Here is a 13,483-nt window from a genome sequence, read left to right on the forward strand (position 1 = left end):
AAAATATTTAACAGACAAAACAGAAAGGATAATGCACACCTTGAGTATCTGCCCAGAGACTGTCTGTGTCCATGATGGAGTCATCGATCGTTGTTTCGTCTTTGTAATCATCACACGTCTCTGTCTTGTAGTCGGTGAGCAGGATTTCTTCTCTCTGGGGTGAAGCAGGAGCTTCTGGGGAGCCCTCCTTGGGCTCAACTTGCATGTCAGCCACTTCCTCAACCTCCAGCTCCTCTTCAGCCTGGGAGTCCCCTGTTTCGATGTCTTCCTGCTGAGTAGCAGCAAAGCGCACACTGTGAGAAGCAGATTCACCCTCATCAACTGTTGTCTGCACCACTGTGATAAAGTCATCCTCTACTGTCACCACGGATTCAATAATGCCTTTCAGTTCAGGCAGTGCTTCTGGGCTACCCTTGGCTAGCATTTCTTCAGCAGCAGGTTCCCTGAAGTCTGTTTCTGGGGGCATTTCTGATATAAGATGCTGTTTATCCTCTTCTTTTTCTTCTTGCCCTACTTCTACCTCTTCTTCCTCATCTTCTTCCCCTTTTGTGGCCCCAGCTGTCACTTCACATGGCAGCAGCTTTTGGATTTCCATAGGTTTCACAGCTGTATCAGGAATCTTTTCAGTTCCTTCTGCAGGCTGTGGTATGCTCTCCATCTGAATCTCAGCAGGCTCTTCCTGGAGAGGCTCAGCTTTTGGAAGGAGGAGCTCCATAGAAGGCTCCTTTGCTGGTAACGGTGCAGGCATCTCTTCCCCAGACACGGGAGGTTTTGGAGGTTCTGCTTTGATATCCTCTGGTTTCAAGGATTCGCCATTCAAACCTTCTTGGGCTTGATCATGCTCTCCGCTAGATTCGTAAGATTCTTCTTTATCAACTGCCTCTTGATGTACCAGATCAGGCTTAGTTACTTTTTCCTTAATTTCTGTTTCAGACAGTTTGGTGCTGTCCTTCACATAACTAGGCTCTGTCTTGGAAAGTACATCTGCATCCTTTGCTTCTCTGGATGAGATGGTCTGATCTTTCTGTTGAGTGTCTTTGGGCTCAGGCTCTGCTCTTTTAACAGAGGCTTTGTCTTTCCCTGAAGGAAGAGAAACAACCTCACTGATCTTAGTATCTAACTGACTCTGATATTCTTGGTCAGCTCTCCTTGCAGCCACTTCCAAATCGTGCTTTATAGCATTGTAATCTGGTCTTATTGGAGCTTCTCTCTCAGCTATTTCAGGAACAACACTAAGAGTCTTCTCCTCCTTCTCCATCAACAAAGAAACAGCATCTTTTTCTATTGCTGTCTCTGAGGCTGATATTCTGTCATACATAGTATCATCGGTTACGTGAACTTTATCAGCCACGCTTTGTTCTTTCATTTCTAAGATTGCCTCAGGTCTTGTCCTCTCTGGCTCGGCACCTTTAATGGGATAGGCCTCTTTAGAGTCAACTTGATCTTCACTTTTTTCTAGCACAGTATCCAGCTTCTCTTTTTTCTCCTGCTCAAAGTCCCTTGCCAGAATGGACTCACCAGTGGCATGCTGACTGAAGTCTTTTTCACTGAGGAATTCTTCTTTTGATTTTTCAGCTGCTGCCAGCTTCACTTCTATTAAAGACAGGTCGGGAGCCAGGCCACGTCTCAGTTTTTCATCTGTGACTTCGTAAAAAGGACAGGTTTCACTCGTTAAATTCTCACTGTCCTGAACTGGAGAAGGGAGTGGGACTGTGTACTTATTGAAAACACAGTAGCCCAAGTCTTCTAGCTGACTTTCGGCTTTTAGTGTTACGTGGTTTTCATCTGTCACAGGTGGCAGGGCTGTGCTGCTGTCTTCCACAACAGTGTCAGAAGGAACCGACTTCTTTTGTGCCATCTCAGCATCTGCACTCACAGAGGCTAATCTAGATCTTGTCCCTGCTAAGTCTAACATTTCAGGCAGGTCAGGAGCCAGGACAGACCCGTTTTTGTAATATTCTTTGGCCAGGAAAGGGGATTCAACCACGGTCTCAGGCTGGACTTTTTCTTCTGCCACTGCTTTTTCTTCTTCAATGTGCTCATCTTCCTCTCTACTATCAATGGGGAAGCAGGGGGCCTTCTCCCGTGCTGGTGTGGTTGCTGGCAAGTAGTCGTCACCTTCATCCATACTTCCACTAGTGTTAGTTAGAATATCCGAAGCTAGGGGAGAAAGATCATGTGCACGACCAAAGCTAAATCCTAGAGCTATTGAATCCAGGCAGGACATGGGCAAGTTAATAGACATACTTCTCTGTTCAATTGCAGATCTCCCCCCAAGTCCCAAGCTCCTGCTCAGAGTCAGGTCATCTTTATTTTTACTGTGGAGTTCTCTCTTATCCCCATAGACTTTGGGGTCAATAGTAAACATTCTTTCTGTTGGGGAACTTGGTTCTTCAGATTTGTCTGGTGTAAAGCTCTGTGCCAGGGTACTGTACCCTATTTCCTGAGCAGGCCCACTCTGCTGCTGACCCAGTTCTGTCTGTAATTCTTCCTCCTCTTCCTCTTTGTCTTCAGGTATTAGACGATCTGTCTGATAAGGCTCATACACACTCTCCTTAGTGTCACTTAGCTCATAGTAATCACTGCCTTGTTTCAGAGCGTCTGCTTTGAAGGCTTCCTCTTTCAGAGCAGAGGTTTCAAAATACTTCGACATTCCCGATCGATCCTCCTCCTCTTTCATTTGATGAGGAGCTGAAACACTTGTCTTATCCTCCTTGATATCTTTTTTAACATCTTTCTCTTGAGAAGGGTCTAGAGTAGGAGTCTCATCAGTGGTTAAACTTCGTGCCTCAGGGGCTTTCTCTGTTATTCCAGATAACTGAGTGGTATCAGGGTGCTCTACTGTTTTCTCAAAGGTCAGTTCATGGCTTAACTTGGCTGGGGGTACCTGTGTGCTTGGCTGGTCCTCCTTTTTCATGTCTATTGTTGCCGGGAGCCCACTTTGGTCCACTTCTTTTTCTGCTTTGAGAATATCACCTGACATTTTAGCTTCATCGTCCTTTTGAAAGTCTGCTTTGTCTAGGGAAAGTGTCTTAACTTCAGGTTTTGTGGTAAATTTACCATCATCTAATATTCGAGCCTCCCCTTTATCATAGAAGTCATACCTTTCTTCCTCATCACTCTCATCCTTGGTCATGTCCTTTTCCTCCCCCCACACAGGGATTTTCTGGGTGCTTGGCGTTTTCAGGCCATCTAGAGTTACTGGTGAGACTTCTTGCAGAGCTAGTGTCCTGTCCCTGTGGATCTGTTCATCTTTAGTGAGATCTTTGGCAAACAGTTGGTCAGTGGGTTCCTGTTTTGTTTTGGAACTGTCTTTGAGTGGAAGCTCCTGGGGGACAGTGGGAGATGGGCCTGAAGGAAGCTCGCTCTTGGCTGCTTCTGTCTTGGGTTCTGATAGCAACAGAGGACTTTCACCATGGCTGATGGCAAGATCTTGGACATCTTTAAGGTCGTCTTTAAATTTCATAGACATAACTTGGTTGGATGGTGAGGGCACATCTGCAGTCCTTTCTTCTGTTTTGCTCACTTTAGGCAGTTCAGAGGACGAGTCTTTTTGTTCTTGAGAAGCAGGAGGCTTGGCAGCAGGTTCTGCAAAACTGGCCTCCCCTTGCTTTTGTGAATCAGTTTCCAAGATCTGTTCTGATAGAGGTGAAGGCATTTTTTCTTTGTCTTTGCTCTGTGAATCCATTTTATCTATAGCGTCTGTTTTTGCTGGCTGTGGAACTAAGGCATCATGTTTAGGTTGCTCACCAGTCTTACTGTCTTTCCCAGATTCACGTTGCTTTGTGTCTAATGGTTCTGCTGTGAAAGGGCGTGCGCCCTCCTGGACACGGAATTCCATCTTCGTGGCTGCAAGTAAATCTGAAGTAGTTTGTTTGGGTTTTATAACAAAATTATTTAAAGCACTTACAGGCAGGCAGTCATGTGGCTTACAACAACATCTTGGTATGAATGATGGAAAGGAGAGGGAGAAAGATGCAAACATGCAGCAAGGCCATCCACCTAGAAATCTGCTTTAAAGTGTTAAACCCTACTTTCCTTTCAATATATGAGATTTTATAGTGAAAATGTGAGTTGTACACATATAAATGTGACCGCTGAAATGAGATGATTTCATGTGAATTCTTCATCTTCATGGTTTGTATACAACAGTAAAACCACAAGTAATCCTCACTTCATTGGTATGCTTTGCTGGACTCTGTAACTTGTGTTAGTTTTGAGTTAGTAAAGTCTGCAAGATTAAGTCCAATCAGTAGTATATGTAGTTATACATTTCTATAGCTATTTTACATTTTTCTTCTACATGCAGCCTCAACTAAAGAAATAACGCATATACAAGGTTTTGCAAGTGTCAGAAGAGGCTGTTTTTTTAATTGTACCAACTTTTGACATTTACTCTTTGGCAAATGACAAAAATCTCACTGCTGTCATGAAACTGGTATGTGTAAACCAGCAACACAGCTATTAGTAGTCCCAGATCTTGAAGGTCTGGTCTTCAAAATGGCCAGCCATCTTCAGCTGTAACTGAAGTCAAAGAATACTTGGCATGTTTCAATGACTGTAGGTCAGGCCCTAATTAAGTTAATTTGAAACTAAAACTGCTACTTTTACAGTCTGCCACTATATTTTTAGGGAGCAATACCTAGTTACGTTTTTTTATACATGCTCTGTTAATCATTAATAGCTTGTTCTTTTTTAATATCCTACGGAAAATTATGATTCCTATCATATGGAAATCTTCCTATCATGGAAAATATGAAGAGAGATACTGTAGAATGTGGCAGAACTTTCTGCAGTAATCTGTAGAAGTTCTATGAGTTTTTTCTAAAGCTTGCTAAAACAAGCATTTGGCCAACTCTGAATCTCCTCATCTCTGATTTAAAGTCCATGGAGCCATCTTTTTGCTCTGATGAATCTGAATTTTTTAGAACAATTAGTATCAAAGTATTGGTCGTTCTTTAAATATTCGCATATGTTAACATTTAGTCAAAAAAGCAACGGCCATTCTAAACTCCACAGGTAGAAAAAGGAGAGGTCTACAACTCCAGTAATTTTGCTCCTTTATGTTTTTACATTTGGTGACTCACGTGCAAACTCTTATCAGCCATTGAGCTGATGTCATCCTCGTTTCACAGAAATTAAATAGCTAGATACTGACTTCCTTTATGTATCCTACTGTGCCTCTTACTGTAGTGCAAATGAACAATACCAATGGCATCAAAACATATTCTGACTGCCAAAGGAATTCAATATTCTTTAGCTGGGCCAGCCAGAACACCAGCCTCCCAAATGCAGCATTTCTTAGCCAGGTAGTGAATGGGTACATCACTACTCCATACAATGTGTCTTTACACCTTGTTGCACTGGCTGAAGAAAAAATACCATTAAAAGGAACATCTTGAAGCCTAGTTCTTACATACTGAAAGACGACTGCAGTAAATATTTTGTTCAGTAAGCAGATCAGAACTTCACCCTATGCACCCAAGCCTAAACTTCACTAAGAAGGCAAACATCCCAGTGGAAGTGATGGAGGTTTTGCCTGACCAAGGCATTCCAGCAGGGTTAAACATTTGTAATAAGTTAAGACACACAAAAAATCAGAGTTCTGGCAATGATCAAGGAGAGGAGGGGTGGACTGCAATGAATGGCAAGGATATGACACAAGAAGCGGTAGCTTTAGGGAAGCAAAACCGGAATGCACTGAAGCACACACACAAAAAAACCCCCAACCAAACAAACAAAAAACCTGCACACTGCAAATGAAAACATTTCTACAGTTTAAGCCTCTTTATGTCATAGTCAAAGTCAGTAAATCTACTTTTTGAAAGAAAAGCAGATGAATCTCTGCACCAAAAAGAAAAAAATATACATAGATTAGCAATGTGACTGGCAAACACATCTGAGATGAGGGAAAAAGGCTTACGCAGAGGAATCAGCTTAGCTGCAAAGCGTATTTTATCATGGCAAAGTAAAAAATCAGGAATCAGCCACAGTGGTGGGAAACCATGTTGTCATACAGCACCTATGCAATCATATTATCTGCTACACACTCTTCAAGCATAATAACAAGAGCAGTCATACTAATAAATGGGAAGAACAGGAAATGAAGCAGCCTTGGAAAGCACTGGAGAAAGCTGGAGGAGGATTCACTGGCAGCAAACACATGCAAACCTAAGGAGGACACACCTTCCTCGGCCAAGGAAGGGGATGTGTCTTTCAGGGGCGTTTCTGCCACAGCAGTTACACTCTCCCTGCTGGATGCCACGCTTGGCACTTTGTCTTCACGACACGCTGTGGCCTCCAAACCCGAATCCGACTGACCCTCACAGAGGCCCCTTGCCTGGTCCAAAGGCTCAATGGGCCCGTGCTCTTTCCCCAGTTGCTTCCCAGGAAGAGCAGCAGGTTTTGCTTCCACAGCCATTGGACTCTCTACTGGTTCTTCTTCTTGGGGATGGAAAAAGGAGGCAACATCAACACCAACAGTAAACACCAAGCACACAGCTCAACAGGACTGCTTTTGCATAACACTTTCAGCTCTGAACAGTTTAGATTTAAGTGTGCCAAAGGACTGCTAGTATCCAGCCCATTTTAGTCACTGCGGAACTGAATTTTCCTAAGGAAAAAAAACAAACCAAAACAAAAAACCCGTTTCCCCCAGAGAAGCATGTTTATGCTGTAAGATGAGAGCTGAAAGTGTTTCACAGGTATACCTCTCCCAAAGATGGCTGTGGGTCAAGTACTGATTGCAAATGGAGATGGTATTGAATGATGGATGGCCCTGAAAACACCGGTGCATCAATGAGCTCAAGGTACACTGATATCTTTCTGATAAATGTGCTGTTTAATCCAGTACAAGACATTCAACTGAGGTGGAGGAAGGTATGAGGTGTTAATTTCTTTCCACTGACCTTGTCAACACTGACAGCTAAATGCCAGCAAGTCAATCTATCACATGGATCCTGGATTTGGCAAAAAATTGAGCCACTTCCATAGTCTTAATAAGCCTCGTGCATAGCTGATAACAAATGGTTTTGCAAGAATTCAGCTAAGATTCCTTCACCGAGTGGATTTATAAACAGTTTCTCCCTTAGGCTGCCTGACATCTGAACTCTGTATGTGAAAACCACAGATTTAACATAAGGACTCTTCATTTTCTTTTCTGTTTCCCCACTAGCCCCCAGGCTCCTCGTCACCAACCAAGCCAAAGAAACCAATGAGTGCAATATAACTATTTGTTCATCTGAATTTCTAAAATACTTCACTCAGCCTGTGGGCTGTTAGGATCCGTACAGCAGTATCAAGAGCAGTCTTTACTCATGCCATGGCAGAATAATGATTAGCAAAGTTTCCATTCTGGACCTCACTCCTGCCATTGCTACTCAGACAGAATATTACTGTGCTCTGTTAGTATCCTTTCTGATAAGAAGTGAGGATTAAGCATGAAACCTTTGATTCAGCAACATACTTAAGCAGCTGACCAGCAGCCATGCTGCAGTCAACCTGATGACCCCCCTGGGTTTAAAGTGCGTCTCATGCTTAAGGACTTTGCTGAATCAAACTTAGAACAAAGTTGTTTCGAATCTGGAAGTGGCTGTATCCAGCCTCTTGGTATTAAAGTAAAACCTCTTTACAAGGGCTTGATTTTTCTCCTGAGATTGGCCTGGTTAAAACCAGACAATCAATCATCCACTTCAGTTATGGCCTTTAAAAAGTGATTTAAGGAACACAAACATGATTTGAGGCTGAGAAAATATCACTATGTAAAGTACGACACATTATTAATAACATATAAAAATGTAATTAAGATTAGATACTATATCTTAAATGAACAGAAGCCAGAAGATTCAGAATCAGAACTGGACCGATGCCTGAGTGTTACAGGGATATTTACACATGGGCAGATTGTAAAAGCAGCCTGGCAGAACAGCAGGTATCCAGCTACAAGAGGCCCTAACTTGAATAACTTGCTTTACTTTTCTTTTTCCGATTTTATGTAGTTTTGTATGTGCATCCCTTTCAATTAAAAAAAATTAAGGAAAACCTCTCATTTTACTCTTAGCAATTTCAGGTATACACCTCCATTTCCTGAGACACTTCACACAATGCCACATGATTAAAACTAATTACTCACCAAAGTATAAAATTATCCCTGACTTAACAAAGGAATCCTACGGACTCCCTTTGTGCAGCAGACTCTTTTATGCCAAACAGACTGCTTGCTTACAGGCAGCAAGTGAGGAGGGCTGTTTCATAATGCCTATCTTTTCACTGATGATCCAGCTTATTTCCCGTTGTTTTTCCTCCTAGATGTTCTGAGATCTTACGCTTTCACCAGAGGTAGATGCATACGACTGAAAAGGAAGCTGCCCATAAATTAACCAATCCAGGAGTGCTGTAAATACAGCTATAGGCACCCAGCTACAGTAAGGCTACTCCTGTGATTTTCTGTCTCCCCTAGCTTCGGGCAGACATGCTGACATTAACAATCTGCAATTATTAGCATTGATCTCTTTCTGGTGCTGTTGCAGTATTAGGCTATATTATCCTGTTAATTCTGAACAACTCTGGTTTTCTTGAAATGACCTAGTGAGCAATTTCAGGTATACACCTCCATCTTCCTGAAACACAAACCTTTAGAGGATTCAGCACTGTTTTTAACTTCAGCTCCTCTGTCCCAAGACTGAGTTAGTCAAATGCTGCGAGATGAAACGTGATCTATTTTGCCTTGGAAAAAGAAGTCAGCATTCCTGTTAGTCACTGAAATAGATTCTCCCTTGATTCCTCAAAAGCCATTCCACTTCTGTGCAACCCCCACTGATAAAATAATACTTGCTGATGTGCTCAGGCCATAGAAAAAGAGGGTACAAAAACACACTAACAGTAAACTTCTTTTTTCTCCTTGTTTGCGGTCAGCTGACACAATGTTAACTGGGTGCATCCATAAAGCAACAGGAGATCAAACATGACCCAATACTGCCTGATGTCACCTGTGTATACTGGGGTAAAGTTGATTTCCTGTGCCCACTGGAGAATTAAAGACTTTCCACTGCTATCTTTGGTATAGACATGGGTTTTTTCCCCATTGTGTTAACAAATGACTTACCTCCAGTAACAATCTTTTGGCCTGTTTTGCACACTGTTCTTGGCAGTGATTCTCTGGCACGAAGAACAAATTAGCTTACACTTCTTTTAACTAGCTGCTACTTTTGCTTCTGCTATAAGCCAGGCCAGTAGAACAAGAGCCCTGATTTAAGCAGGGACCATGGTTTCACTGACCCCAAAGTTGGATTCATTGCTCACGCTGCAGCTTCATTTTGAGATGGAGAGACTCTGGAGGGGCGCCACTTCCATGCGGGGAGAAAACACAACTAGGTTTCCCTCCCCAGAAAGCAGCAAACCCAGGCACATATATAATGGAATGGATGGCAGGTGGGTAGAGGGGAAGAGGAACAAAATGGGACCATGCTCAGTTCACCTTCATCATGGCCCAACAAGACCTCTGTGCTCTTCACTGTGGCACTGGGACGTGTACTAGAGCCAGTCCACTCCGAGCTGAACAAAGGGTGTTCATAGTACTCCTCGTCCGAATTGTAGGGCTCATCATCAGGCACAGACACTGAAATGGAGGGGGCCAGGTGTTTACGCCACTCCCTGCTGGCAGCAGGCCCACAGCCTGGGCAGTGCTGTAGCGGTCCCACCTTATCCTCCGCCCCTTCATCTACAAATAGACATACACAGACAAAAACTGCAGGACAGACAGACAGACAAAGGAAAGACAAGACAGGATGGACACATGCACTAGCAACACCAGCTGCTATGTCATACTGCAGAGTGGATGAAATCAGCCAGGCTACAGGTTAATGCAGGATGGAGGAATGAGGCAGCTGTGCATTTTAACACATAGGCCATGTATGTGGCGTTTCCTACGGTGTTTATGGAGACTGGAAACCAACCGTTGGAATAAGCACATTTCAAAACTATATACTCATTATTTAGAGGAATACATACTGTACACAAACCACATCTCACAACTTGCACTGATAGTCATATGTATTATATAGCTGACTGACTGTATCAAAAACCTCTGAGGTATCCCGACACAGCTGTATCTTTCATAGTCATCAGGTGAAGTACTTGGAAGTGTAAATTTTCAAAAGTCCTTTAATTAAAAAGAAAACCAGCTTACACTTCCATCAACGGTGGTTTTACTTCTCATTTGTATCTATTTCAAACATCCCCACTTTCTTCCTTTCCCTATAAATAAGTAACATTTAAACAAAGAAGGAAAAACCCTTCCCCAAATTGCTAGCTACCTTTTTTTCCGATAAAGGCCACATAAAGCTGCTCACAGAAATGTCTGTTAGTCCTATATTTTACGCTGTTGTGTCACGTTTCTGTGGGTGAACTAGCTCCCACCTCGGCATTTGCCAGTGCTTTGCAATGACAGCTTTATTCACCCGTCACTGTAGCGTCGCAGATAATCACATAATCATCTCAGGACTACACCAGCTACTGACAGCTACAGGGAGGGGGAGCTTGGGTTTGGTTTTGCAAGACAAAGAAAAGTTATACAGCCCAATAACAATGATTGGCCTACCACCCGATCCATACAAACCTAAAGGGGAGACTTGAGAGCTCGTGTAGGCTAAGGTGCCCCCCTCCACATGAATAAGGCTATGAAAAACTAAGCACTGACTACTAGAGAAAATATGTTTAAGCCCATTGTCTGCGTGTGACAACTAGCAGTTTGATGAACACCGCCGCATTCATGGGGTGCCTTCAGCAGCTGCAGCTATCCCACTGGATTTCCTATTAGCTTCAAGAACAAGTCCATGCCCAGTGTCCCTGGCCTTTCTCTAGGCAATTACAACTTGAAAGAGTTTTCCCAGAGCTTCCAAAACTTTTCTCTCAGATCCAAAACACTGTGTCGGAAAGCAAGGCTTTAACACAGGCAGTGTAACAGATATTAACCAGGTTTCTGTGTGTGACCCAAAAACAAGACAGCTCACAAATGCTGCTGTAACAACCATTACCCAAGTCTTGGAAAGCAATTTTTATCCATCCATATCATCTGGTGGCATATTGTAACCAAACCAATTCCATCTATAAGAGCACTAAGCTTCTTCCTGGCAAATAACACTAAGTTTTAAGTTTCTTTCAATAGCACACCATGACGAGACAATATCTGTGTCTTCTGCAGCAACATGGCAGCAAGTATCCTGTAACGTAATAACATATATTTCTTCCGCATGGGAAAAGAATGCTGTCGTATCAACCCATTCAGGCTCAATCACCCAGAAAAAGGAAGAAAAATTATTCATTGATGGCAATATTAGTAGTTCCGATATATGTCATCGTGCTGCAAAAGGAAGATTATCCATGTTTAAGATTCTGGGACAGCCCTGAGGCTGGCCAGGACTGAAGGTATGCTACATGCACCTACGCACATACACAAATACCACCCACGGAACTTAGTTTAAGAGAACCATTCTCACAATTTCTTTCAGGGCACAAAGAGTGCCTGAACCACTGATACTTTAGTTGCTTTGCTCTTGTAGTGGAATCCAAACCCCAGATTCAGGGGTTTACGCGTGCTTAAGAGAGATAGGTGTGGAAAGATAAGCCAGCAACCCGTCTCTGCCAAGCAGGAAGCTCTGCAGAGCACTGCGATAGGAAATGCCAAACACAGGCTGAACCTGAGCTTCCCACCTTTCCCTAGTACTTAAGAGCCAGCAGCAAGGTTGCAAGGAAGCATCTTGATCCTTGATCTGCAATGCAGAACCTGTGGATTTCTTCTCCATTGAAGCTGCTACAAAATTCAGTGACAGATTTGAGGGAGCTCACGGTTTGCAAAAGGCTAGTTACAGGGGGTGAGGACACGCCTCAGGATGTGCCAGAGCAGGAACCAACTCCCTCCTAAACCTGAGAAGATTCAAAACTACAACTCCTGCTTCTTTGCAGGGTGCCCTCACACTAATCTATGTATTACTGTGGACAAGAGCGGAAAGGGTTGACGCAGTCGCCATCTCTTCTGCTGGAACTGGGGCATTGTGGAGAAAAGAACAGAAGGTTGATAAGGTCAGAAGCAGAACACGGAGAAGGAGGATGTGCAAAAGGGGAGGTTCTCCTTCCAGCTGTGGGTCATATTTATCCAGGGGCCCTTCAGAAGTAAAATGCATCAACAACAGTGAAGATGAAACCCCAGGACTTCTCTATACTGATGCAAACAAGGATGAAAACTCGTTATTTATAGGCTCTGAATGGATTGTAGGCAAGAAAACACAGGCCCTGCCTCTGCTCCTTAAAACTACAGGAACTGATGACAGTAAAAATGCTTAATACATATTATTGTGATGGTGCAAAATTATTAGGAGTGCAAAGCCTAGTATTGTTTGGGGCTGTTATGTCTGTAGCTATTACAAATTTACATTGTTTATTTATCAGTTTTAATAAAGATCTTTTCAAAATACTGCAGATAATTTCATTAACAGGATAATTATGTCTTTAAAGGAGGATAGGCTTTTATTTTGGCAGCAAGAAAAATCCTTTCTTTGTTGTTTTAGCCCCTTCTAATAGTTCTTTTCCATCTCAAAGCGTGGGAAAAATCCCCAATGTGTCCTAAAGTCCAACATTAAAATAACTTCTCACAAAGGCTAATTCTGCGTTAGCTTCAGGTATCTTTAGAAAATGCCTTTCAAGAAGTAATTTTCACTGTAAGTAGATCCATTTTTATAGGACAGTTGGTTCTTTTCAGTTTGCAAAATATTCTTATTTGGTACATAAAGCTTAACCTGACATGCCTATTTCAAAACAGAAGACAGTCCATCAAAGGCATCCTTCTATCTCGTAACATTGAGAAAAACTAAAACAACACGAAGATGTTGTTGGCTATTGTCAAAAGGCGCAGGGCACAAAAGAAATGCCAAGTTGGCAAAAGAATATTGCAGCAGCCCTGCATGACCAGATACAACCGATAAAAGAATTAGACAGTGCTAGGGAAAATTTCATTTCCTGAGCAAAATTATGTTACTATAGTTGAAATAAATGAAATCATTTCAGTAAGGCAAATTAGTTATCTTACCTTCTGCAGCAGTAAAAATGGACAAACTCATTTGAGCGTCTTTCTGCAGCCAAATGAAAGAAAGAAACCTACATCCACTGACTCCTTTCTCTTGTGAAATACACTTGACCCACAAACCTCTCTGTCTTTTCTACCTTTTTTTTTTTTTTTTTTTTAATTTGTGTTTGCTGCATGGCTGGCCACATCCACCTATGTCATGTCTACAACAGTGATTTCCTTCCTCCTATGACTGAAGAAGTCTCCTTTGGATTCAGAGCAATGCAACACACACTGACAAGTGCATTAGGAGAATGTTCTAAGAGAAGGGGAAAAAAAGGAGGTCTGAGATACACACACCAAGTGCTCACCTTTTTTGCTCAACAACTGTAGAATTGGTTTGAATTCATAAATTGTATTTTACTG

At 42.5% G+C, this 13,483-nt stretch overlaps 1 protein-coding gene across 50 annotated transcripts in view; it reads right to left on the bottom strand.

Annotated features, from left to right (window-relative positions):
- The window catches only part of MAP2 (microtubule associated protein 2), a 240,331-nt gene that overhangs the window by 33,180 nt on the left and 193,668 nt on the right, over window positions 1-13,483 (bottom strand). For 23 of the 50 annotated variants that reach the window (XM_087731223.1, XM_087731227.1, XM_087731220.1 and 20 more), the window contains 2 exons: window positions 6,187-6,444; window positions 40-3,861 (listed from right to left, as the gene is read on the bottom strand). The exons of 6 other annotated variants lie outside the window; for them this stretch is intronic. In XM_087731223.1, the coding sequence (XP_087587349.1) occupies window positions 40-3,861; window positions 6,187-6,444 (4,080 nt within the window). The remainder of the gene's footprint in view (window positions 1-39; window positions 3,862-6,186; window positions 6,445-13,483) is intronic. 21 more of the 50 variants (XM_087731250.1, XM_087731266.1, XM_087731245.1 and 18 more) reach the window with 5 other exon arrangements.

Source organism: Nipponia nippon, unplaced genomic scaffold (assembly GCF_047370975.1).
Source record: "Nipponia nippon isolate SJK-2023a ecotype South Korea unplaced genomic scaffold, ASM4737097v1 scaffold_5, whole genome shotgun sequence".
Taxonomy (NCBI): domain Eukaryota; kingdom Metazoa; phylum Chordata; class Aves; order Pelecaniformes; family Threskiornithidae; genus Nipponia; species Nipponia nippon.